The following is a 27848-nucleotide window of genomic DNA, read 5'->3' on the forward strand; positions in this document are numbered from 1 at the left end:
TCCAGCCAGCAACAGCATGGAAAAGTGCAAAGCAGGTGAGGTGAACTGAATCCAATCCAAGCATTTTAGAAGTGTTTCTGATGACAGCCTGCTGTAGTGGGGCATATGGGCAAGCAGCAGCTGGGGTTGGGGGAGGGCAACCAAATGTGGCCAGCATCCACCCTCTGCTTTAATCAGAAGTGACAGAGAGGATCAGCTTCATTAATGGTGTAAGTGCATGCAACTTCCATTGACTTCAGTAAAGGCGTGCCCGCTTATGCCAAGGCTGAATTCAGCCTTATGTGTTTTGGTCCTCTGCTCTGAACAAGCTGATGCATTGCTCACTGGTACCTGAGTCTCTGCGGCACACACTCTTCTGGATTATAGATGAGGGTGACTGCAATCGGCACAGTTTTCTGTAAACTGGAGCTGCCATTAGGCTTTTGGAAAATTGCCAGAGCATCCTTAGGCTAGTACTTTTTGTTATTTCCAAGGAACCATCTAAGGCAATCCTGGTCTGCACATTTGATAAAATAAACTCTTGTGCCCCACATCTACTCAAATCCTTCCGTCAAGGAAGCATTAATGAAATAATTTAAAATAGCAAACCATCTAGACATGGGCTAAACATCACTTACGGTTCACTTGGGTTTTGTAGCATTCCATGTTCATGGAGCTTTTAAAGCTCTTTGTTGGGGCAGCTTTTCATCATATGTCTGTGGTGTCCCGCGCTCACTTAGTAGTAGATAAATAACAATAATCATTCTTTGAAAATTCTCATCCTTTGAGCCTCATTCCAACACATATCTGCGTGCTGATACCTGCTAACTTTTAGCAATCCTCCTCCCATCATTTTAGGATGTTAGAAGGATAGGAGGTCTTTGCCCCATGATTCAGACCGTGTTCTATCCTCAGTCCATGTTGTTTATCTCGCTCCACTGTTAAAAGAGCACTCAACCTTTTTTATTTATTAATTTCCATGGTGTTTTCTATTATGACCTCTTCTGACATCAGATTTATTACCAGTTCCTCACTCACAATCCCTTTTCCTCCTTTGTATGTCAGACCACCTGTTGCTCACATACATATCCATTTGGTTTTATCTATTTTAAATTTAAAAAGGGGGTTTTATGTTTTTTTAAAAAATTGTGTTTTAGTTAGGTTTTAATTATGCTGTGTTGTCTCGTCTCCTGATCTCCTTGTTTGTGGTGGGAGGAAGGAAGGCTCTGCCCATCTATCTAATCTGAGTTCTCATATGGGACCCATTACAATGCTATTGGAATGGTTATAAATGACACATGGATACCGTGGTAATGGACAGCTTTCTAATCTCTCCAATCTAGGCATTGTCTATCACTATGGTGAAAAGTTCCAGAGGGGTAGCCGTGTTAGTCTGTATACAGCAAAAACAACGAGAGTCCTGTAGCACTTTAAAGACTAACAAATTTAATTTCTGCAGGCATAAGCTTTCGTGGGTTGCAACCCACTTTGTCAGATCACTTCATCTATCACTATGGTGTCTGAGAACATAGGCAGGCAGGTTCTCTACTCCTGTGCATCCAACCTCTAGCTGCCTCCTGATGTCATTTCTCTTTTCAGTGTAGGTGGAGTGGGTGCAGCTGAATGCAGCACTATTACAGTCAAGGATCCAGTCTCACCACTTAGGGCAGGGGTAGTCAATAGGCAGACTGTGGGCCAAACTTGAACTGCCACATGCATATTTTCTCTGGAGTCTGGACCTTGACTATATCTTGACCAAGAAATTTGGACCTTATAGACCCATAGATTTCAAGGTCAGAAGGGACCAACATGATCATCTTGTCTGACCTCCTGCACAACACAGGTCACAGACCTCACCCACCCACTCCTGTAATAGACCCTTAACCTATGACTGAGTTACTGAAGTCCTCAAATCATGGTTTAAAGACTTCAAGGTACAGAGAATCCACCAGCAAGTGACCCATGCCCCATGCTACAGAGGAAGGCGAAAAACACCCAGGGCCTCTGCCAATCTGCCCTAGGGGAAAATTCCTTCCCAACCCCAAATATGGCGATTGGCTAAACCCTGAGCATGTGGGCAAGACTCACCAGTCAGACATCAAGAAAGACTTCTCTGTAGTAACTCAGAACCCACCCTATCAAACATCCCATCAAAGGCCATTGGCATATTAACCACTAGTAGTCGAAGATCAGTTAATTGCCATATTAGGCTGTCCCATCATATCATCCTTTCCATACATTTATCAAGCTCAGTTTTGAAGCCAGCTAGGTTTTTTGCCCCCACTGCTCCCCTTGGAAGGCTATTGCAGAACTTTACTCCTCTGATGGTTAGAAACCTACATCTAATTTCAAGTCTAAACTTCCCGATGGCCAGTTTCTATCCATTTGTTCTTGTGTCCACATTGGCGCTGAACTCTCCTCCCTGGAACTCTCCTCCCTGGAGTCTGGACCTTGACAAAAAATAATTGACTACCTCTGACCTAGGGAGAGCAGCTTCCCTGCACTGTACCCACCTGAAGCAAGCAGCACACCTTGCAGCAAGGTCCTACACTAGAGTGGTTGGCTTGGATAACATGTGCTTGGGGGAGCGAGAGCAGCAGCACAGGATGATCAGACTGATGTAGAAGCTGCCCCCAGCCATCACAAAGGCAACAATGACAAAGACTTGTTTGGTTTCCTGCACTGCTGGAGGGGAAAGAGAGAGGCTGGACAGACCAATACATGGAGCCAGGACGTGAGGGTGGATGGAGCTGGGGGGAGAGCAAAGAGAGAATGTTGTTGCCTCAGCTTCAGTTGGTGGGGTGTCGTGAGATCACACAATTTGCCAGAAGTGACCCAGTATCTGGTACAGTCCTCCCCAATTAGTAAACATAGACAGCTGTTTCAGCCACCCCGTCCCCCGCTTGTGGCTCTCTCAACAGTTGGTAGTCAACATTGTGCCCCATCCCCATTTGCAAGCCCTTCACTCAGCTCTGAAAAAGGCAACATTGCCAGCCATGATTGTGTATCAAATGCAGGATGATTTGGCATCTGAAGTAGTTCAGAGGTCTTGAAAGTGGTTGTTACAATAAGAAATAGAGAAAACCCTTCTTTCTCCCTCAGTTCCTACTAGTTAGCAAGGAATATGAGCAATGAATGAAACCAAATGAAAATGTACAAAACAGACAGTGAGGCAGCAGCTGGAAAAATGAAAGCACATTGTACATTCAATTTAAAAAAACAAAATCACTGACTTCCCCTCTCACGGCTAGTCCCTCTAGTCTAGGGTTAAGTCACATTGGGAAGGGAGTGGTTTGGGAAGGGAGTCCGTGTGGGAAAGACTTGCATGGCTGCTTTCTGTGTTGGATTTATTTTGTGCAGAGGGCTTCAATCCTCAGGGTTCTTAAACTGGCACCTTTCAGCAGCATGAAAAACACTTAGAGCTGAGGAATACCCCAACATTCAAAGTAGATTTTAGTATTTGCCCCTTGTGGGTTTTGGCTCTTTGCACTATAAATTGAAGTGCTTGAGACCTGGTGGAAGCTTCCAAAGGATCTAGAAATAAAGACTAACTACTTAGAGCTTCAGCACTGGTCAGTTCCCTTGGTTTTTCTGTTCCCTACCTCAGTGGCAGATCAATGAGGAAATGATTGCAGGATGCAAATACTGCTGAAGAAACGAATTCTCTTCCTAAGAGAATGTTGCTCTCCTGGTTCCAGTTTCTGCATTGTAAGTGAAGGGAAAGATGCCCAAGGGGAAGAGAGGAAATGGAACTTCGAACTGTTGCAGCTTGAAGATAGGAAATTCCTTTCATACCATCTCTGGTGACACATGAATGGGCTTGCAGCTGTGCTGGCAGCACAAAAACGCAGGCAATACCTATAATAGGATTAACTGCTCCCATCTCTGGAGTTTCCCCCTTTTCTCAGTTTTGTATGAGATAAGAATGGCTGTTGTGATATGAGCATTGTATTGCAATACTGCTTCTGCACACTCCATGTGAGTTTTTTGGGATGGGACAGTTAATATTTATATTATTGTGGTACCCCAGACATGGACCAGGACTCCATTGTGCTAGGTGCTGAACAAATACAGAACAAAGACAAGCCCTGTCCTGAAGGATTTACAATCTAAGTATAAAACAAGAGACAAACAGATGGATACAAACAGACAGATGGCAGTGTACGAGGAAATAATGAGACAATATTGGTCAGCATGATAGGCAGTGGTCTCAGCACACCAGTGGCTTCACCACTATCAATTATTTTGGAATTTTCATAGTATCTTTCTCTGTGTTTGCACAATGCTTAGTGAGGTGCACCAGCTTAGTGTGTGTGACCAATTATCATATATGCACTGGACTCTCCAGTGTGTATTACAGTCTGTTTCTTACTAACAGCTAACAGTTACTCCTTCTACCCTAGTGAGGGGGGCTTGAGCTTTTAATGCTGAAGATCACCCAATCTGAGCCACAGAGACCATATAAATGATCGTGGCCATATTCATAACACTGGTACCTTGTCGAAAAAAATAACAATGTGAGGGAACATAACAAGATTGAGCCAAAATAGTATCATAGTATATTGAATTATCATCACCTCGTTTCATAACTCAGTTACATTGTATCGGAACATCTTCATGCCACAGGCCTGTGACCTCATGTCAAAGATGTCACTATACTGTGATGTCATCATCCCCTGATGTAACATGATGTCATCCTGTCAGGGCACGGTCCTCTCATAATGGTGAGCCTCAACATGAGCGTGTGCCACAGAACTTGAAAATGATTCTGGAGCTGTGGGGTCCCCTGTAGAGCTGGAGCTATAGGGGCAGTCTTAAAGGGTCGCGTTCAGGTGGCACCAGTAGTGTCTCCCTAATCCTTGTCCTGAGCAACACCAGCCACACCACCCTCTCCACTGCTAGGGCCAGCCGTAGCCCCCTTTCCCCCCGATCACTGCCACTAGCACCAGCCGTGCCCCTGATCTCCATCACCTGCTATATCCCCTAACGCCCAGCCCCGAATTCTGCCACCACCTGCCGTATCAACCCAATCTCCGCTCCCAAACCCCGCCAACACCAGCAACCCTCCGCCCCGATCCCCGCCGGCCCCAGCCCTGCCCCGAACTCTCGCGCTAGACAGAACTGCTGCCAGGCAACGTCACGCCGCTACGTCAAACCCAAGCGCAGCCCATTTAATTCCGGGCCCGGCCCGACTCCCGCCGCAGGCGCGGGCAGAGCCAACCAGCAGCTGCGTCTCTCGTTCGGAGTAAGCGTGTGGGGGGGGGGAATGCTCTTAGCACGCATGCGCCCCGAGCCGCTGTTCTAGCTGGCCAAACTTGGCTGCCATGCGCGTTGACTCTTTCCTCCCGCGCATGCGCCGTGAGCACCGGCCCGCCCGGCCGGGGACCCGCTACCTCCGTCCCAGGGGCCGTCTGAGCCAGGGCCCAGCGCCCCTCCACTGCCGCCGGGCGGGGCCGCCTCGTTTGACATGAGGCCCTGAGCGGCCTGGCGGCGCCTGCCCAAGGCGGGCCTGCGCTACTACTACTACTACTACTACTACTACTACTGCTGCTGCTGCTGGCTGCGGTGAGGCGAGGCGAGGCTGGGGAGCCGGACTGGCGGGGAGCGAGGTGGGGGCGGGACGCCGGTGATGGGGCGGGTGTTTGCCGGGAGACGGGCCCTGCCTGGCCGGGGTGCGCTGGAAGCCGGGGGGTTGCAGGTGTCGGACTGCGGAGGGCGATGAGCCTTGCGTCCTGGCAGCCTCTGCCGCCCCCGGAAGGGACACGCCCCGGGGGGGAGGGTGGCCGGTAGGGACAAGGGGTGACAGGCGGGGAGCGTAGGACGGAGGGGGCCGACGGCGGGACGAGCTGCTCGGGAAGCCAGCCAGCCCCAAGCCCCGCGGAGGGGCAGCTGAGGCCGGGGGAAGGCGTGTGACCGGGCCGCGGAGAACGGATTTCGCAGGTGCGAGTGGGAGAAGCACATCGCCAGCACGAAGGGTTCAGCGCCTTGCTCCATGACCAGATGTGTTTGTACCTGTCATTGGGAGTGTCGGACTTCAGGTGACACCAATAAGGGGCGAAATGTACTGACTGACAATCACAGAAGGGGAGGCTTCACGGCTCAGGTGGCGTGTTCGTCTAAAAACTGACACTGAAGTGAATAGGGCAATTCTTTAGCTATATTTCCTACTATTTTGAAGAAAAGTTTTTCTTTTTCCCTATAATAAGAGAGTGGGCCATAAACCACATATATTTGTTAATAATACAGGTTGAAGCCAATGTTAAATCTTGGCAGGAACAGGTGACATCACTGACTGGGAGGACCTATCTTCCACCTGCTTTCAATTCTCCTGTTAGTGTTTCTCAGTACTGCTGAAATTTCATTCCACTCCCTCCACTTTTCTTCTATGGATGCATCTCTGTGTGGAGTCTTGAAGTATGCTTGTGGTGAGATTTTGTTTTAACAAACGCTTTCTGGGCTAACTAGGTTAGTGCTAGGCCTGTTCTTTACAAATTGAGTGATAAGGGGTTCTAATATAACTTTCTGAAATTGTAATCTGAGAATTCTCCAGAAATTCTTTCCCACACTCAACTCAAGGTTAATAGCTTTTTAGGCACATGAGAGATGTGATGCTGAATCGGGTCTGTCTAGTCTAGTATGGCTCTACTAGTGACAAGTAGCTGCACTTGCTTCAGAGGAAGAGGGAAGGAATCCTGTAATGCCTAGCAAGCCTAGAATTAGGGGAAATTCAGTTAAACGGTCTATTTATGAATCGTTATGAGACAGCCAGCTGATAGGGAGAGCTTCTTCCTAATCATTGACACTTCATCATGGATGCCCTGAAGCATCTTAATTTTTTTCAACCATTTCTAATGTAACTGTGATAATTCTCATTATCTTATATGAGTGTAATTCCTTTTTGAATCCTCGTAAGTACTTTGCCTTTACCTGATGGCAATGAGTTCTGGAGATTAATTATGCAATATGTAAACATGAATAAATAGTTCCTTGTCTGGAACTCAGACTGTGGAGAAAAACTGTCTTTCTCAGTGACTCAAGAGCCTGTCAGAAATGTATGATCACAGTGATAAATCAGATGATTCTGGCATTGAAAGGGGGAGTGAGGGAATAACTTGACTAAAAGGCAGAAAAAATATAGAAGACCTTGGGCTATAATACTAACAGTAATACTGTGAAATTCCTTTTCTTTTCCTGGCTATACTGTGACTTCAATCTTTTATCTGCTCGATGTTCAGCAGTAGGCTGATAAAACTGTTTCATTGAAATCAGAATGTGAATCTAGTCTGACCTGATAACTGCTGATTAAAAGCTGATAACTTCTTAAGTGGTGTCTAAAACATCTTCCTTGCTGTGCTATGTAAGTGCTATCAGTTCATATTGCAAACAACCTCTGTTCCAGTGTTCTTTGGTAAAAACTGTCATATAACTTGTTTTTGACATACTCTTAAATTTCTTCATTTTTGGTGTCGATGGTTTTGTTGTTCGTATAATTTCTTTGATTAATATTTACCCTTTAAATTTCTCTTTTAGTTCTCAAAAATTACCCTCCCCACTTTCCTATGAAAGGAAGAATATATGATTGTCAGCCATATTTTAGTGGAGCAAAGCATTGATGGCATCTTGCAAAAATTTGCTGATGAGCAATTTGCAAGTTGGAACAATGATTAGTTTCCTTACTGTGAGAAGTTTTGAGTTCTAACTATGTTAGAACTCAACTCCCCCGCCCCCCAAATACCCTATTTATGTAACAGACATAATTTGTTCCAGAGGGGTAGCCGTGTTAGTCTGTATACGGCAAAAACAACGAGAGTTCTGTGGCACTTTAAAGACTAACAAATTTAATATTTGTAGACATAAGCTTTCAAGAGACTTCAGCTCTCTCCTTCAGATGCAGTAATACAGAAAATAGGTAACACAGAGGCATCTTATAGATATCCGAGTGCATTGAGAACAATGGGGGAGGTGGAGTCCGGTACTTAAGACCTAATGATGACCATAATGTTTCTCACCTCCTACTCAATGGTGGTCATTAGGTCTTAAGTACCGGACTCCACCTCCCCCATTGTTCTCAATGCACTTGGATATCTATAAGGTAACACAGAGGCATCTATTTTCTGTATTACTGCATCTGAAGAAGAGAGCTGAAATCTCTCGGAAGCTTATGTCTACAAATATTAAATTTGTTAGTCTTTAAAGTGCCACAGAACTCTGGTTGTTTAGACACAAGTTGGTTAGTATGTATCTCTTTTGAGTAGCTGCTCTTTCACCCTGAAGTTTACAAGTTGGCTTTGTTTAGTAACCATGATTTTGCAAGCACAAAAACTAACCTATCTGATCAGAGCTGGAAAATGATAGCAGCCCCAACTGTAGTTAGTTTTTTATATTGATATTATATGGTGCTTTTCATCACAAAGTATTTCACAAGCACCTACATCCTATTGAAGTGCTTCTTCAGTGGTGAGAGAAAACCAGGTGATGCTGCACTTGGATGAAAGGGCACATTTGCCAAGGACACCAGGGCAATCACCTATTATTCCAAAAAAGTACCTTGGTATCTTTCTAGTCCACACAAGATGGACAGGTGATGTTATACAGGGTTACTGTATAACCTTTGTTTAGAAGCCACCCTATATTAGTGATTGTATCTTGATTACAAGTCCTGTATGATACTCTTTATTAGCCAAAAGCTGGGTAACAATGACACACACCCATTAATCATAGCTGAATAAGGTTGAGATTGGCACTGGACATTCTTCTGCTCCCTCAGTAAATATACTTAATGTACATTTAACAGCCTTTCCCCAGTCCTTGAACGCACAACACTGGGGAATGCACTTGGGAACACTCTGGGAGATGGACTGGGTGGGACCTATATAATGACTTTTCTCATCTATCTGATAAAGCTCAGTCCCATTTGTTAGTCTGACATTGTGGTTGCTAACAGTTTGGCTGAACTATTTTATAAAGACATCGATCCCTGATCCCAGTAGGCTTTTGTTGGTCCCAGCAGGTAACTGTTTCATGTTGGTGTTTCCAAGTGTCCTCCCTGTTACAGAGGGCAGCCAACACTAGACATTCCGATGGAACATCTGAATGTCTAAAGAATGTCAGTGCAATCCTCTGAGGCAAAGGAGCCCCCCAAAGGGTTAGCTAAATATATTTCTGCTCTGCCGTTCCTGCCCTATGTGATACCTGTGTCTCTCCTATCACACTTTACTGCCCCTGTTTTTACCTTGTGCATTTGTCTCCCCATCCCCTAGAGGCGCAAGGAAGAAGTGGCTAGTTCCATTATGTGTGCGTCAGCCAAATATAACACTCGGGGTCCAGCCCTTATCCCAAGAATGAAGACCAAGCACCGCATCTACTATATCACACTCTTTTCCGTTGTCCTGCTTGGCCTTATTGCCACTGGTATGTTCCAGTTCTGGCCACATTCCATCGAGTCATCCAGTGACTGGACGGTGGAGAAGCGTAGTGTCCATGATGTGCCTGTGGTCAAGCTTCCTGCTGATAGCCCAATCCCAGAACGAGGAGACCTCAGTTGTAGAATGCACACCTGCTTTGATGTCTATCGCTGTGGTTTCAACCCCAAAAACAAGATCAAAGTCTATATCTACTCACTGAAGAAGTATGTGGATGAGTTTGGGATGCTGGTTAGCAACACTATCTCTCGGGAATACAACGAGCTGCTGACTGCTATCTCTGACAGTGACTTCTACACAGATGATGTCAACCGGGCCTGCCTCTTTGTGCCGTCAATAGATGTACTGAACCAGAACACGCTCCGCATCAAGGAAACTGCTCAGGCCTTGGCACAGTTATCCAGGTACCTACAGAAACTTTACTGTGTGATTCATAAAGTTAGAGCTGGAAAGGATAAGGTTAGTGATGGGAAAATTCTGCAGAGAGTCATGGTCAGAGCTGAGATCAGAATTTGGGAGAGCCTGGCATCCGTGTCTCCAAGAACAGCTCTCTAACTCACTTGAATTATTTCTTCTCTTTAGGTGGGATCGAGGCACAAACCACCTGCTGTTCAACATGCTGCCTGGGGGACCACCTGACTACAACACAGCGCTGGATGTTCCCAGAGATAGGTAGGCATCATGCTGTTTGTTTGCGTGCATTGGAGGGTGCTGCGTGTAGGGTGAATTGTCTCTAACGAGGAAGTGGGGCTCGGAACTCTTGATAGTCCTACCTTACCATGGGTAGAGTATGTCTCACCCTGTTTTGACAGGAGATGAACTGTGTAGCTTCTCTAATTTGAGAGGTCAACTGTTTGCCCCTGGCATTCTACAATGTGGCCCATTCTTAAATTCACAGGGAGTGTGGCCCATGGTAATATTGCAGCAGTTGATGCTTCATCTTGATCTGGGCTGCTAGGCTACTATGATCAAGGTGAAGCATAGAACTTAGAGCTGTAGTCTCCACAGGTTGCATCTTAGTGAAGATGAAGAGTGACAGAATGTTCCATTTAATGCAAGGTAGGAGCAATCCTTGGACTTTTCTCTAGCTGCATCTGCTGGGCAAAGTTTGGGTACTCCTGCTTTGTATTCAAAAGAAATGATATTGCTATTCTAGCTGACTCAACTTTGAATGTAATGGTTTTGACATCAGAGCTTAATTTTTTTTGTATGTGACTTTAGAAATTGCACTGATCCAGTAATCTGTCACTGACTATAATGAAGTTGGTTTTCTCTTACCTTCTCTAGTTTGAGCATTTTGAAAATTCCTGCCAGGAAATTAGTAAGTTTTGGACCCTTATCTTAATTGTCAGTTGTCGGGTAGGTTTCTCTACAGACACTCTGGGAAGGGGAAAAGAGGGAATAAGGGTAAGAAGAACATAGGTATAATAAAGAACAGACATTTCAGGTGGTAAGACATGGGGAAGGGAAGAAATTTTAAATTATATTAATCATAAAATCTTTTTACTTCACTGACACACGTGCACAATTTTACTGAGGTGGGCCTTACAAAATCGAAACAGCTATTAGAGAGCAAGGTGAGACCTCTTCTGCCACATGTATCATCAGTAAAATTCTGGCTAAAATGTGATTGCAGGATCTTTACTATGGATGATAGTATATGAGGCAGAATGTGGCTGGATTTTTAGATCTTGGTTTGTTTGCAGCACTGTTAACAGATTTCTGTTTTGGAAGAAAAAGACATAGATTTTCTCTGAAGTGTTCAGAGAGTAAAAATAAATACACAGTACACTTTTTGGAGTTACTTTACTGATATTAAAGTGAAGTTGCAGTTGGAAAAAGCAAAAACCAAAACAGGTTAGATGCATGTGATGCAAAGTTGGCCCAAAGAGGGCAGTCAAGCATAATTCTTTTACAGTCAAAACTTGTTCAAACCTGTAACTTAACATACACACACGTTCTCTCAAATTCTATCACTTTAAGAGAAGTTTTCATTTCATTTGCATTCTGTTTAATAGAATTCTCTGTTCTGGTGCATAATATATAATAGTAAAGGTACCTATGAAAGGAATATATTTATTGAATTAATGCAATAGATTTACTTTGTGCTTCACAACTTTGTTTTATTAACCTCTTTTGTATCAGGCATCGATTTAAAACTGGTTTTGTGTATCTTGGCCTTCCTACACAGGAAATGTATTATTTCAGTAGGTGTTTGTTTTAAGTATATGTCATACTACTGGGAGAAGTCAGTAATTCTGAATCCTCTGTGGCCTATTAGTTACAGGGGAAACGGGGTCAGAAAAGAGTGAAAGAAACTGCTTGGTTGCAATGGAAAGTCGTAAAGTCCTAGCAGATAACGACTCTCTTCATTTTGGTTAAATTTGCTATCAATGACATGTTTGTTTGTAGTCAGAATATCTTCAGAGAGCCTGAGTTGTACATTGAATTATTGCACTAGGCTTTCCCCTTTGGAGGCCTCAGTTCAAATCAAACCAGACAAGCTGTAGAGAGTTGAAGGTCAGGAATGAAGTATATTAGTAGATCTCTGTAGGACTCTAGGACTGGACTTCCTTGGGGTACAGCAGGTCAGCATTGAGATATATTGGTGCTATCTGGGAATTTTGAACAGAGAACCTACTGTGTTTCTTTGGCATGTACCAAATCTGTGTCAAATGTACCGAAGCAGTGCACTGTAAAGTTCATGAAATATTACAAAAATATGTTGTGCTGATTCAGTGCTGAACATTAATCTGGGTAAAATAAGACCTTATGTGCAGGGGAGGATGATGTCTTTTATGGTATTCCTGTAGCTGGAAAAGCTTTTAGCTAGGTTACCTCACTTGCTGTTTGCTGGTTTTTTGTTAGAGCCTTAAATCCAGTATCAGGATTTCCATAAGGCAGTTTGAAAGCTTTTGATTTCATGACCTTGAAGATGGAAACATGGGTTGTCGATATTAAGTAGTATGTTTAATTGGTGCAGAGACTGCTTTGCTGACAGTGTTGTAGAATATGTAGTTTTTCTGCCTTAATGCCTGAGGAAACACACTTTAAGAATTTGCAAACAGGTCAGATACTGGTTGCTACCATAGGGATGAAGAAGGGTTTCCACTGGCTGGGAGACAGGGCAATTCAGAACTCTTTCTTGGGGTAAATCTCAACCTAGTCTACAGCTGGAAACTCTACCTGACAGGTCCCCAGGCAGCATGCCTCATTGCTGTTGGTTCTTGAATTAATTGAGTTGGGCACTAGTGTTTAGGAAGGTGGGTTCACAGGATGGGAAGAGAGCTAGGTGATACTCCAGAGTAAGTATGGGGTGTGAACAAGAGAACTTAGAGCAGAGAGGAATGCAGACAGTTTTGGGGACTGCTGGGGGGGAAAGAGGGATCAGTGACTGGGAAGAGGTTAGGGTGGTAGGTCAGAAGGGAGGAACAAGGAATTGAGAACATGTTCACTCCTGTTCAGTTCAGTGCAATTTGAAGACTACTTTTCTTCAGTACTCTAAGCGTTAATACCTTGGCTCTCTTACTGCACCGCATGATGAACATCTAAGTGGAGTTACTTAACTGATGTTGATTCCTGTGGGTTTATTTAGGTAAAAGTTTGTGTGATGCACACCTGCTTTCTCAAGGCTGATGAGATGCCATCATGTTGTGCACCGGATCCAATTAAAACAATCTGGCTGTGGCTTCCTAATTAAGGGATGAAAAACTCGGTGTAAAAGCACAAGAACAGCAACACATGAGCCAAATCTAGTGTGTTTTCATTCCCTGCCTTGCAACTGAATTAATGTGAATGAGGCAAGGAACATGAAGCTTGTGTGTGTACAGGTATACGCATGCATGTGCGGGCACATAGTCACTGAGGGTGAGGCATTGCACTCCAAAATAAACACACTGGCTTTCAAACCTAAATTCTCACTTAGCTCCTTTTTATTTTTTCATCCTGGGCTCAAATAACCTCTCTCCTTATAATGTCTAATTGGCCAGTGCTGGTATGTTTGGGTTTGATCACCTCTACAGAACTGCAAGTTCAAAATACCTTTTATTTCTGTAGTACCTTTCATTGTGAACTCAGAACTCTCAAAGCACTTTGCACACTAAATATAGAATTGCTTGCATCACCCCTGCAGTGCAGCCATATCTGAAGTAAAGTGTGGTAGCTTTTTAACAGCACAGAACAACTCCACACTACAGTTTGGCCAGGCAGTGAAGCATCCTTTAGAAACTGCAAGGTTATTAAAGCAGATATTTTATTGGACACTGACCAGGATACCTTGGTCTGATGAAAAATAATAGTCTTTGAGAGTAATCTAGAAGCTTAGCTGTACATCAGATATGAAAGACAGCATCTCCAAACACCATGCTAAGGAATTGGTTCAATGCTAATTTCAAGCAAGAGAGTCACCTAATGAATCATCAGTACTGCTTCCTGTCACAACCTGGCATTTTTTGGATGTTTCCCATTCAAGTACTGACAAGATGTATTCATGCTTAGCTAGTTAACTCTGACAACATTCCATTTTGAAGCAATATGGCTGTTGTCCAAAATCATCTTAGTCATTACGGACAATGATTGCTGCTCCTCAGGAATCTTTCAGTACTACCTAGTACAGTGGTATGCCATGTTCTGCTGCTTTTTTTTTTTTTTTTTTTCTTTTTCCCAGAAAATGAGTGGAACTGGAATTGCAGAAAAAATATAAATGTTTTCCCAGTGTAAATTACTTTATATAGTAATTTGAGCAGACCAGTATCTCTAAGACAATTTTAAGTGTAGTGTTCTGTAGTGAATGACTGAGTGTAGTGAACTGTTCAAGAAGGCTGACTGAAAAGTTGAATCCAGATTTCCTAAAGTAGGGTAATATATTCATTGTTCCACCTGGCCATTGGAGGTGAAGTGAGGACTGGAAGGCGATCTCTCTACTAGCATATTTCAAAGAAGCTCAGGAATAGCAAATACAATACACTAGAGTTCAAATTTTCTGCTGGTAATATGAAAGATTCATTATTTTATCTCCTATGTGTTGTTCTTTTCCATTCCTTAAAGCTCTTTCCTTTTGTCTGGGAAAAGATTGCCCAACACAGGAAAAGCCAGAGATGGACTATTTGCATGACAGTCAAGGCATTCCCATTGGGAGGGTAAATTGTATCTCTATATAGGGAGGTTGTCTAACCTATTCTTAAAAATCTTAAATCTTCAGTGATGGGAATTCCACAAACACTTGTCAGGGATGATCTAGGGTCAGGCATACTTGGTCCTGTCTCAGCACACGGGACTTGATAATCTCTTGAGATTCCTTCCAGCCCTACATTTCTATTGTTCTGTGATGACCATCTTTTATTATTCCCATGTTTATCAGTAGATAATGCTCTGAGGTTGGTTTCAGAGTATATGGTTTATCTTTTGTCATTGTGTTGCCATTTGTAGTATTTTTCATTATGTAAAATCTAAGTAAACTGACTATTTTATATGGTGGCTTTCAGAATACAGTAATTAACAATACTATAATGCCTTCCATCCTGAAGAATCTTAGTGTTTTAAGGCGTAGAAATACAAAATCACTACACCTTAGATAACTGTAGGGCAGAAATTGAAGAATGGTGTTCAGCTAAACCGATAGAAGGAATTTAAGATGTAATTACTCAAACTGAAATTTAGCTATAACAACAGGATCATTAGTGACTACAAGTGATCAGGACCATCTCATCCAAAATACAATGCCTCCACCAGCACTATGCCCCAAAAACTAGCACAGGCACTAGTAGTTCAGTGAAGATTCAAAAATAAGAGTGCCGCCTCTTGGATTACCAAAACTACTCTGGGGCAGCCAAACCAGGCTTGTCCCTGTGGGGAGCTTGATATCTTAGTTCTGACCCAGTATAACTTCACATTAAAGAAATGTTCACAGCTGGGGAAAGTTAAAATAAAGGTAAAACTTCATGGGCAAGCCACTGATAAAAGTGCTACAGACACTGATACCTCAGAGCAGGAAAGCCAGCTGATATGCTAGGAATGATGACAAAGTACCATGACCCAGAATTTAAACATAATATCCCATGTGCTTCATTCACAATCTTTTTGTTTTCTTTCATTTTCAGAGCCCTGTTGGCTGGAGGAGGCTTCTCCACATGGACCTATCGGCAAGGCTATGATGTCAGTATTCCTGTTTACAGCCCTCTGTCTGCAGAGGTGGAGCTGCCAGAGAGAGGACTAGGGTAAGTTGATCCCAGTGAATCAGACTGATTGCATTCACTAACTTATTAAATAATGTGGTGGTAGTATCTGGATATAACTTCAGACTTGCTTATGGCACTGGGTTGGTCTGTTACAATTTCTTACAAAATTGTTATAGGAATGTGTGTGGGGATTGCTGCTGGAATATAGACATTCCTTCACCAGTGGCTGGCTAAGACCCATCTAGGTGATACTTAAATGGAATGAAGCATAGTCCCTTCTGGTCTGGCCCCACTCCAGAGATTGTAGAAGTGGTCATCTTCAAATGGGGGTGTTTCTAGTGAAGTTCTGATTGGATTCAAATTATATAATCACTGCTGATAACATTTTCAGGTGACGTGAAGAATAGAGGAATAGCAAATAACAAGAGTGGGGCAGTTATTCAGAGCATATGGATTGCCTTGTAACCTGGGCCCATTCAAACAAAATGTTTTAATACAGCCAAATGCAAAACTATACATTTAGGAACAAAATGTATGCCATACCTACAGAATGGGAGACTATATCTTAGAAAGTGGTGATTCTGAAAAGGATTTAGAGGTCATAGTGGTCAAATAATTTAACATAAGCTCCCAGTACAATGATGTGGCAAAAAAAGGCAAATGCAATCTTGCATGTATAAAAGGGGAATAGTGAGTAGGAGTAGGGAGGGATTTTACCTGAGTATATGGTGTTGTTGAGACTGATATTGGAATACTGTGTCCAATTGTGTACAGTTTAAAATGATGTTGGAAACTTGGTGAGGGTGTGTAAAAGACAAATAATTACAGGGTTAGAAAAGAATGACCGACTTAAAGAGTTCAATCTGTTTAGTAGATCAGCAAGTGAGTTAATTAGTATTTGAGTATATGAGGAGAAAATACTGGATCCCAATGGGCTCCAGTAATCTAGTGAAGAAAGGCATAACAAGAACCAATGGCTGGAAGTTAAAGCCAGATATATAAAACATAAGTTTTTAAGTGAGGCTATTAATCTGTTGGAACAAACAACCAAGGAAAGTGGTGGATTAGTCCTCTCTTTATGTCTCCAAATTAAGATGGTTGCCTTTCTGGAAGATATGTTTTAGTATAACACCAATTATTGGGCTTATTACGGGAGTAACTGGGTGAAATTCTCTGGCCTGTAATATACAAAAGGTCAGACTAGCTGATCTAACAGGCCTTTCTAGCCTTAAAATCTATTGATGTATGATTTGTTAATACTGTATTTCATATCTTTTAGCTGAGAGCACTTGACAGTTTGGCCTTGCTTACCTGTTGGTATTCCTATTTAACAGTTGAGAACCTTACTGCCTCATTTTAAAGTGACTTGTTCACATGTCACAGCAAAACAGATATGGGAGCATCACCCAGAAACTTTCAGTTCTTTGTGGTGATCACTCCTTGTGGAATGTTGGCCCTTCAGAGATTAAATATCTGTTACATAGGGCAATGCTAACAATGATGCATTTTTATCCTGTGTACCCTGGGTGCTCGAAGCAGCACCTAAGTGGTTAAAGGGATGCTGTCAACTTTAGATCAGAAGTTTACCTTACATGGCAGTAATCTGTGCCTATTCTGCTGATGATGATGTGAGTATTTTTGCTATTGTCTGTTGAGGGCTGTAAACCTGAATTATTCTGAATTCCAAGTCACTTCAAACTCTAAGGTAAACAACCACTGCTCAGGGTTGTCCTGTAGTCATTCATATATGTAATGTTTTTCTCTTAATGAGCCTGCTTTGGATATTCTTGTATATGAGCAGTGCAGTAACACTTACATGAACCCCAGTTGGTGTTTGGTAAATTATTACCTCAAGCACAGAGGAACTTATCATATTCATATCTAGGGAAAAAAATAATTTGGTAGACCTCAGCATCAATGATTTCTCTCTTTAGTACAGACTTCTTCATAGTTCATGTCCACATGATCATCCAGGTGGCATGCCTGGTTGCAGTGCATAAGAGAACAGACCTGTATCTGGGAGCAAGTCCCAGGGCCTCAGTCACTGATTTAGTGAATATTTTGGAACCACCATGTATCATTGCTCACTCATACTTATTGGTAGAGGTGGTGGGCTAAAGCTTGGGTAGAGTGCCATCTGGTGGCCAGTCATCATTGGTGTAGTTTTAAAAACAATTGTTCACCATGAGTTTTATTTTTTGTGGTGAGAGTGGGGAAAGAGTGACAAAAGAAAGGTGGTCTAAATTTGATCATAGGTTGAAAGATACATTTATATACCACTATCCTACACTGTCAGGCTTGATATACGTTAGGATTTTACATCCATTTAGAGCAAGACCTGGATCACAAGATTTTGGTGTCATGAGACATTGACAGTTTCATGCCAGAATTTTGGTCTTAGTTCATTAAAGCATAAAAACGAACAACCTTGTGCAACTTCTGGGTGGTGATTGCTATTATGAGCACTTATCCACAGCTGTGCTGGCTTGTAAGGTAAATTTTATTTTTGTTTCTTTTAGAGAGCTGAATTGAGAGTTTGATTTAGTTTCATTATAGTTCAGTTGCTTAAAACAAGAGTTATACATTTAGTGCTGCCAGGAGTAAATATTCCAGCAAGCCTTTGCTAGCAGTTTGAGACTTACAAAAATAGCATTAAAAAGAAAAAAGTTAATGTAACTCAACTGTCGATTGGATCAGCCAAAGCTGTGGGTATGGAGATGGTAAGAGGGTGTGGGTAGGGCAATATTCAGCTTTATAATGTGTGTGCTTCAGAGCTGTATTTTTTTAATAAACGGCCAGCCATCAAGTGGGGGGAAATTGGAATCCTAAATAGAGGCCTCATATTTCCTGAGTTTTCTTGGCAGTGTGGGTGAGGAGGGAGGCATGTACTATGTATTTCCTTGCATGAGACATAGTGGAGTAGTATCTGTTAGCTGATGTTTAAATGAAGGATCAGAATAAATTTTAGGACTGTTTTCAGTGCAGTCTTTTGCATTCCAGTATGAATATGCTGCGGAGCTTATAGCCATGAACAGCTAATTTGAGACTATATACCTGCATTTTTGACCTCAGCTGTTAAGGAACATTTTTGAATATTTTGGTATTAATATAAATTGCCAACATGCTAGATAACTTATTTTATAAATATATAAATGTCAGTCTCAGCAGAGGTCAATGCCTGAATGATGAAGCTAAACTCTTGACTTCTGTCCTATTAGTTGTCCTTCCAGGATAACATAAAGGCACAAGGCTGAGTCAGTGAGGAGAACTTGTCTAACTGCTGCCCTCGTATCTATTCTGTGGATCAATAGAGGGTGTTGGGGCTGTCAGTTCAGCACTTAGGTAATACAAAATTACCTAAAATGTCTCCAAGCTGAAGAATGTAGCATTAGTCATCTAACGTGTCCTAGGTGCTTTACAATAAAACACTAACATAATGTAAAAGTATAACCAAGCGAATATGTACTGCAATAATCTTGCATCAGAGGCTTTCTCAGTATGTTGCAAAGTAATTTTTGTTTCAGTTTATGAAACAGACGAAGAGTTGCCCATCCCAAGCTATTGGGCACCTTTTTCAAGACTTAAAATTTACAATCTGTACATCACTTTGAGCTGCTTATTTCCAATTCCCGTTGTCCATACAGTTACAGTATAATTAGATCTAGAATCTTAATTATGCTATATCGGTAAATAACTCCTTTGAATCCTCATCCTGTTCTCTCCCCAAATGCTGGAGGAAAAAAGCAGAGTTTTGCAATGTGTCCAGGTAAGTAAATCTGGACTTGGCTGGGCCAAGATAGAAGGAAATTAGTTTCAGAATCTTTAGAGAGCATACTCCTGGTAATGTCAGGTCACGTTGGTTCCACTTTTCAGTCCTCGTAGGTACTTCATCCTATCATCCCAAATGGCTCTTCACCCGGAGTACCGCTCTGACTTGGAGGCTCTTCAAGCTGAGAATAGAGAGTCTGTGCTGATCCTGGACAAGTGTACAAATCTGTCAGAGGGAGTTCCTTCTGTTCGTAAACATTGTCACAAGAACCAGATCTTTGATTATCCCCAGGTGCTTCAGGTAAGGCTGCTTAACCTGCATAGCCCCACAGTACCCTGCCGCTTAACTTAGCGAAGAGTTTTTGTTTAGTTAAGATAGCCCTTAATGTTCAGTGAAGTTACTGGAAGAATTTGAAATGAACAGTCCATTGCATTAACCTGAGTGTCTTATCCTAAAAATAAATTATATTCAAATTTACAATTAAATGGTCGTGGAAGTTGAAGGACCAAAAGTGTGTTATGAACTTGAAGGGATATACAGGTATTAAAAGGGTATGTGGTTTAGTTTTTGAAAAACCACTACCACACAGTGACCTGTATACCCATAACAAACTGAGCTAGAAGATTTGACAGCATGCAATTATGACAAGATATAGGTGAAATGTGTTTGATGGCCTTGGCCCAACTTCCAGAGGGCTTTTGAAGCGTCAATGAAGATAAAACCAGATAAGCTTTCTCAGACTCCTGTGTCTTCTGGCAATTCCCTAATACAGAATAGAAGTACTTTAGCATGCAGTGTGGTGAAGCCAGCTATGTCTTTGGCCAGTTGGGGAATATTCCACTGCACTCCATCTCCAGCCACTAGCATGTAATCCATCACTGAACTTCAACAAATTATAATAAAACAACAAATGCACTGCAAAAAAAAAAAATTTTTTTCCTCCAGTTCTGTTATGTTTTGTAGGAAAGATGTTTAAAATTCCACGTGGAGGAGGGGAAGAGAGAAGGAAGGGTTGTTCTGAGTTGTAAACCTTCATTCAGAATTAAAAATGATTTCTCTTCACTTTGCTTCTTTAATATAGACTGTATCACTCAAGGATAGCAGACGAGAGGGGTGTGGGGGGGGGAGAGAGAGAGAGAGAAAGGTGTGTGTGTGTGTGTGTGTGTGTGTGTGTGTGTGTGTGTGTGTGTAAAACAAGAGCTGGCACATGCAGGGATTGTTAAAATACTTTTTCTTGCAGAGAGCTCTGCATCTCCCTGTGGAATGTCTAGCTGATAACCGCAATGATGTGAGGAGATGTATTTATAGTAACCTTTATCTAGACAGGAAAAATGGCTATCTGGACAGACGAGTATGTGTCCACATCTGGGGTTCTTTTCTTATTTCCCCTTGGACCTTCCCAGGGTCTTGCACCTGCTGCCCTGTGATCTATTGAGTGGGTATTTAAAATGTTTTACTCCTTTTTCCTTCACCCTCCCCAAAGCAGTCTGGGGATTGATCCCAGTACATTTTTTCCTGCACTCCCTTTTCTGTCATCTTATTAAATGGACTCCTGGACTGCCGGGTTGCTAATGTGTCCTGTTCTGCAATCTTCTCCTGGCTGAGATCTTAGGACTGCTCAGCAGTGTTCTGATATGAACATAGATTTCACAGTTTTATTGGGAAGCAAGTAAAGAAACAGCAAAGACTTGTAATTCCTAGTTCTTATATTTAACTGCCCCCTACAGAAAGCAAACTGGGTGCCCTGAATAGATAGACTCATTTGAATATTTTACCATTGTACAAGGCACTGATGAGACTTCATCTAGAATACTGTGCGCATTTCTGGTCACCCATGTTCAAGAAAAAAGATTCCAAACTGGAACAGGTTCAGAGAAGGGCAACTAGGTTCTCCATTCCTCTGATCATCCTTCCTTATGAGGGGAGACTTAAGGAGCTTGGTTTGCTCAGCCTAACAAAATGAAGGCTATGGGGAGATATGATTGCTCTCTATAAATACATCAGAGGGATAAACACCAGGGAGGGAGGGAGAGGAGTTACTTAAGTTAAGGGCCAATGTTGACACAAGAACAAATGGCTATAAGCTGGCCACCAACAAGTTCAGGCTTGAAATTATCTGAAGATTTCTAACCATCAGAGGAATGAAGTTCGGGACTAGCCTTCCAAAGCAAATCATGGGAGCAAAAATACCTAACTTGTTTCAAGACTGAGCTTGATAAGTTTATGGTTGTATTGGGAGATTGCCTACAGTGGCTCATGGCTTATCCATGATTGCTATTAGCAAACCTCTCCAACGGCCAGAGATGCAACACTAGATGGGGAGGGCTCCATAGAGAATTCTTTGCCAGGTGTCTGGCTGATGGGTCTTGCCCACATGCTCACAGTCTAACTGATTGGCATATCTGGAGTTGGAAAAGAATTTTCCCCCAGGTCAGATTGGCAGAGACCCTGCTTTTTGCCTTAGTTTGCAGCATAGGTCACTTGCTGGTTTGAACTAGAGTAAATAGTGGATTCTCTGTAAATTGAAGCCTTTAATCAAGATTTGAGGACTTAAGTAGCTCAGCCTGAAGTTATGGGCCTATTACAGGAGTAGTTGAGTGAGGTTCTGTGCCGTGTGGTGTGCAAGAGGTCAGATAAGATGATCATAATGGTTTCTTCTGGCCTTGAAGTCTATGTGCCTCCTTATAGACTGTCCCTTCTCTTTTCTTGGGCTCTTGGATAATAGATTCACTTGATCCTTTCTTAAATAAATCTATAAACAATTTTTGAATGACTTTTGGTGCTGGAGAATGCTCTCCAGGGCTGTCAGTCTGGAACCTAAGTCCTGTTAGGGCAGTACTTATACAGTATTAGCAGCAGTGCAAGCGTCACCTGTGCTGCCTAGCCAATGGACTCCACCCCTGCCCTGCAGAGGCCACCTATAAGGTGAGAGAATATTTCAGCCTTCGTGTTCTACTTAGTTCTCATCTCTGCTTTGGTTGCCAACCAAGTTGCCAGTTACTGCCAGTAAGAATGGTGGTTTCTGTGAGTACCATCTTCTGGAAACTGGATTGAGACCAGAAAACTCTTTGTACATAGGCCATAGAACAGGATAGTAACTTACTAATATCCTGGACTACCTTTGAACCAATGACCTAGGAGTGAAAAATCTTTGGCCCATTGCAGTCCCTGAACCAGTTCCCTAGTGTTTAACTGAACGTCAATTATTTTTGAAGAATGTTATATAGTACTCTTTCAGATGCATATATCAGCACCGGGGGAAAAGGTTTCTCAGGCGGTGTCCACTGACATTCTAGAACATTTATATACCATATCAGCTGAGTAATCATGATCGTAGTCAGCCATTAAGATATTAGGTTTGGTATTCTTTTGCTTTTCCTGATGGATTAGATTTCTGACATAGGGTCACTAAAACACAGATGGAAAAGCCCTATTAGTGCACCCAGTTCTCATTTTCCACCCTACACCCAGGGGCCAGTGCAGAATAAACATGCACATTTATTTTGAGTCTGATGATAACTCAGAACATGATGATGGCAGAGAGCAAACTTGAGTGGTGTTTTCCTTTAACCTGTGTGTTCAGAGGGGAACGAATGTTTAAATTATAAGGATGTGATGTAATGTTTGTTTGTTGGTTGCTATTCACTGACAGGAAGCCACATTCTGCATCATTCTGCGTGGTGCTCGCCTGGGACAAGCTGTGCTAAGTGATGTACTTCAGGCTGGCTGTGTCCCTGTTGTCATTGCTGATTCCTATATTTTGCCTTTCTCTGAAGTTCTGGACTGGAAGAGGTTCGTACTTTATTGGTTTGCACCCTCCATATCTATGCAAGGTATGCATTGCACTTAGTGGTGTGTAATAAATTCAAGCATTTGAAACTTCACAATCTAGACATAAAGGAACAACAGAGGTATGCAGGCAGCTGCACTGAGAATGCTGATAACAGGGCAGTTGAAGTCTAGACCAGTGTTTCTCAACCTTTTAAGTAGCAAGTACCCCCAACTTCTGAAAATTTTAATAAGTACCCCAACACTCAATTTTCCTCTCTGAGAAATACAATCTTTTTCCATTTTATCACTGGATGACTGTATTTCTCGTAAAGCAGAAGAGTTCTGAGTTCTGCAATGCTGTGTGGCTGTGGCAGATCACAAAACCCCCTGCTGTTTCTCCGCTCCTTCCTCCTCCCCTTCCTCCATATAGGAGCAAAGGTCAATGCCACCCAATCACTATGGCCTGATGGCGCGGTCACCTGGTGTTCTCCTCACACAGGTGGGAGCTTGTGAAGTATGAGCAGGCTCTAGTGGCCCAGAGTGGATAGCAGCGCTCCCCATGGCCCTCCTTAGGAGGGTGTGGGCCTGGAGCAAATCACAGTGTATACCCCCTTAACATTTTTATACTAGTAAAATCTGGGGCTGTCGTAGTTGTCAGTTGCACTGCTCAGCTCATGGGCTTTGAGCTGGGAAGGAGGGCTGCCACATGGGCAAGTTGCAGGTGGCTGCCGCCTGCCTGCCAACCCGGGAGGTGAGCGACTGCCACCTGCTCTGAGCTGGGGCGGAGGAGGCTTCCGCACAGTCTGGGACCTGGGGATGTGGGCAGGCGGTGAGCAACTGCTGCCCATCTTCAAGCCAGGATTCAGGAGGTTGTTGCTGGGCTCCCACCTGGGAGCTGAGACCGGGCGGGACACGGGCGGCTGCCGCCCAGCTTCTTAAAAAGCCAGCAGCTGTCGCCTAAGCCAGTGGCTGCTGCCCCGCATTCCAAAAAGTCGGCAGCTGCCGCTCAGTTCCCAGGACTGGGGCAGCTGCCGTCTGTCTCTCAGCTAGGAGGTGGGACTGGGCGGGAAGTGGGTGGCTGCCACCTGGCTTCCCCAGAAGTTGGCGACTGCCACCCACCTCCCTTCACTGGGTTTTTCGCCACGTACGCCCTGCCTGTGTCTCACGTACCTCCAGGGGTACACGTACCATAGGTTGAGAAACTATGGTCTAGACTATGGATGCATCAAAGCATGGGAAGTAATGGAGGAGGAAAATGAGAGAGGACAAAAGGAAGGGTGGTGAGCAGCACAGACTGTCCAATTGTTAGTCTGTCCACTTGGATTTCCTGTCTCTTGCAGTTCAGGATATTCATCAATAGAACAGAAATTCTTGGCCTTTTCACATTTGTATTTGTATTTCACATTTCACATTTGCTGTTTAAATTCACGTCTAGCAGTCTACGTCTCCCAAACCCCTGTGAGGGAGAGAAGTATCCCCATTTTACAGGTGTGAGTAACTGAGTCACAGCAGAGATTTTGAATGCATGCAAAATGCCCATTTTGTGTGCATACAAGTGTAAACACTTTTCCCCTAAGTGATTTATTCAGGGTCACATCAAGTCATCAACACAGCTGGAATTAGAACACAGGAATTCCTGGCTTCTAGTCCATACTTAATTCATTAGGCCACACTCCTCTATGTAGTCACTTGCAGCTTCTCTTCTGCAGATGCACCTCAGAGTTTTTGGTCATTTCCCTTGGGCTGAGCAGCTGGGTCATGAAGAAATTCCCCAATGGTCTGGTATTGAATAATTAATTGCATTACAGGGTCTTATGCCTTCCTCTGAAATCTCCAGAACTTAACACGTTAGGACAGGATGCCAGTTTAGATGGACCATTGGTATATTCTTGTGGCATTCTTACACTTTTTTTTTTTTCTCGTCTATCTTTTTTTTATTTAGAGCCTCTGTTGTGATACCTGAAGAAAAGATGCCTGAAACTTACAGTATTCTGCAAAGCATTCCTCAGCGGCAGATTGAGGAGATGCAGAGACAGGTAAAATAGCCTGAGTATAGCATTTGTCTATACATGAGTTCACATGTGTCCTGCCTATGTATGTGTATGAAGTATGGCTGGGAGTAAAAGCATTCTGCATACTCCCATATTAATGTTCAGTTCATTCAGCTCTCTGATTTTTTGCACTAAAAATACAACACCTGACATTTATATAATGCTCAGAACATTTGAATATGAAAGATCACTTTATCCATTGCTGGTGCAGCTAAAGCTGCTGAAGAGCAGCTGTTTTTAGCAGTACTACAGTGTAGTTTATGTCCGGAAGTTAAGAATCCGACATATGATTGCAATTGTAGAAGAACACTTGGGTAGGCAGATTTCAGTTACCCTTATTGTAATTTTTCCGGCATGCTATGTTAACATCCATCCTCTTGTGAAATATGTTATGGGATCTTTAGTGTCCACAATGATCAGAGCCTCTCGAGAATGACTGCAATAAATACTGTGAAAAGTAAAACTGAGGTCCTGTCCACCTGTTCATTAGAGATCCCCTGGCACTTTCCACAAGAACAGGGGTGCTTACCTTAGTAGTCTGGCCAAATTCCACTGTAAGTAATTCTATTTTGCTCTTATGTTTCCCCTATTTTCTCAACATACAGTGATGATCAAATTCCTGCAGAGTTCAGTTTTATTCCCCTGCTCCTACAAGTTAAGATGAGTTTCTGATAAAACCACAGTGTGTATTTGTAGCTTCCTGCTGACCCATAGCTAAATTTGTTAAAGTGAGAGATTCATGAATTTCACTGACCCTGTATATGTCCAGATCTATATATATACTTTGAAATCTTTGGATGAAAGATGGTAGTTAAGTGTAAAGTGCTTTATGTGCGTTAATTACACAGGCTCATCCCTGTAAGAAAGATAGATATATACCTATTTTACATGGGGAAAACAGAGGCACAAAGAGGTCATGTCTTATCTAAGACCATGGAATGAGTTGGGCAGAGCCAGAAATATAATCAAGGAGTCATGACTCAGTTCCCAGTTCAGTCCAATAGATGATGATGCCTGTTTGCCACAGATTGTTAGTGTCCATCATACCAAATACAGTAGAACCTCAGAGTTACAAACTGACCAGTCAACCACACACCTCATTTGGAACCGGAAGTACGCAATTAGGCAGCAACAGAGACAAAAAAATAGCAAATACAGTACAGTGCAGTGTTAAATGTAAACTACTAAAAAAATAAAGGGAAAGCAGCAAAGTATTTGTGAAGTGTAAATATCCTTTCTTCTGCATAGTAAAGTTTCAAAGCTGTATGAAGTCAATGTTCAGCAGTAAACTTTTGAAAGAACCGCCATAACGTTTTGTTCAGAATTCCTGAGGTGTTCTTAACTCTGAGGTTCTACTGTACTTGCTCTAAATTGAGCGTTCTGCTGCATGTGTGTGTCAATGACTCAGTTGAGCAAATCAGTGCAATTGTTGGCTGTAGCCAGATGGGGGTAAAGTGGCTGAGCATCTTGGAGAGGGCTTTGGGTATAAATTTAGCATGTACAGTAGGATTCAAACATGACATTGTTTGGATGTTGTTTTGAATATGTGAAGTAGAATTACGTTTTGGAGGCATAGAGAAGGAAGGATATTTACACTTCACAAATACTTTTATGTAAGGTATTTCTATGACCCTTGTCACTGAGTGCCTCTCAGTTGATATATTTATTCTTACAACAGCACTGTAGGTGGAAAAGTACTGTTATCTCTCTTTTACAGATGGAGAACTAAGGGACTTGTTTAAAGTCGCAAAGAGCAGGAATTGAACCCATGCCTCTGGAGTCCCAAGCTATAACCTTAGCCACAAAGCCATTCTTTCTCCCTGATTATACCTGTAAATATCAACGAGAGTGAGAAAACGTTTAGGTGGTCCAAGAGGAGTAGGAGTAAGGAGATGAAATTCAGAAATAGGAAATTTAAGATAAATATAAGTAAATATTCCCTTATGGTGAAATTTTTAATATGTGGAATAGTATTCAAAGTAATAGAAATCCCATTGTTCAAGTCACTTGTAACTATGCAGTGTTGGAAACTATACTGTATGGATCCATTCTGCATGTGTTGGAGGAGAGAATGGACTAGATCATAGTTTCTCAGCCTGTGGTATGTGTACCTCTGGAGGTATGTGATACACAGGCAGGGGGTACATGGCAAAAAACCCAGTGAAGGGAGGTGGGTGGCAGCCGCTGACTTCTGGGGAACTGGGTGGCAGCCACCCACTTCTCGCCCAGTCCCACCTCCTGGCTGAGAGAGACAGCAGCTGCCCCAGTCCTGGGAAGCTGGGCGGCAGCTGCCGGTGTTTTGGAATGCTGGGTGGCAGCCGCTGGCTTTTTGGGAAGCTGGGTGGCAGCTGCCCGTGTCCTGCCTGGTCTCAGCTCCCAGGTGGGAGCCCAGCAACAAAATCCTGCACCCTGGCTTGAAAATGGGCAGCAGTTGCTCGCCGCCTGCCCACATCCCCGGGTTCCAGCCTGTGTGGAAGCCTCCTCCGCCCCAGCTCAGAGCAGGTGGCAGTCGCCCACCTCCCGGGCTGGCAGGCAGGCGGCAGCTACTTGCAACTTGCCTATGTGGCAGCCCTCCTCCCCAGCTCAAAGCCCGATGAGCTGAGTAGTGAAATTGACAACTATGACAGCCCCAGATTTTACCAGTATAAAAATGTTAGAGGGGCCTACACAGTGTGATTTG

The 27848-nt window shown here is 43.0% G+C and overlaps 1 protein-coding gene across 1 annotated transcript in view; it reads left to right on the plus strand.

Moving 5' to 3' along the window:
- Nucleotides 1-5324: 5324 nt before the first annotated feature.
- The window catches only part of EXT2 (exostosin glycosyltransferase 2), a 93957-nt gene continuing 71433 nt past the window's right edge, over nucleotides 5325-27848 (plus strand). The window contains exons 1-7 of the mRNA XM_067557594.1: nucleotides 5325-5544; nucleotides 9240-9805; nucleotides 9984-10073; nucleotides 15500-15616; nucleotides 19451-19646; nucleotides 22999-23138; nucleotides 25060-25153. Of these exons, the coding sequence (XP_067413695.1) occupies nucleotides 9270-9805; nucleotides 9984-10073; nucleotides 15500-15616; nucleotides 19451-19646; nucleotides 22999-23138; nucleotides 25060-25153 (1173 nt within the window). The 5' untranslated portion in view covers nucleotides 5325-5544; nucleotides 9240-9269. The remainder of the gene's footprint in view (nucleotides 5545-9239; nucleotides 9806-9983; nucleotides 10074-15499; nucleotides 15617-19450; nucleotides 19647-22998; nucleotides 23139-25059; nucleotides 25154-27848) is intronic.

This window comes from Emydura macquarii, unplaced genomic scaffold (genome assembly GCF_026122565.2).
Source record: "Emydura macquarii macquarii isolate MOO-44397 ecotype Brisbane River unplaced genomic scaffold, CSIRO-AGI_Emac_v2 contig_1876, whole genome shotgun sequence".
Lineage (NCBI taxonomy): Eukaryota > Metazoa > Chordata > Testudines > Chelidae > Emydura > Emydura macquarii.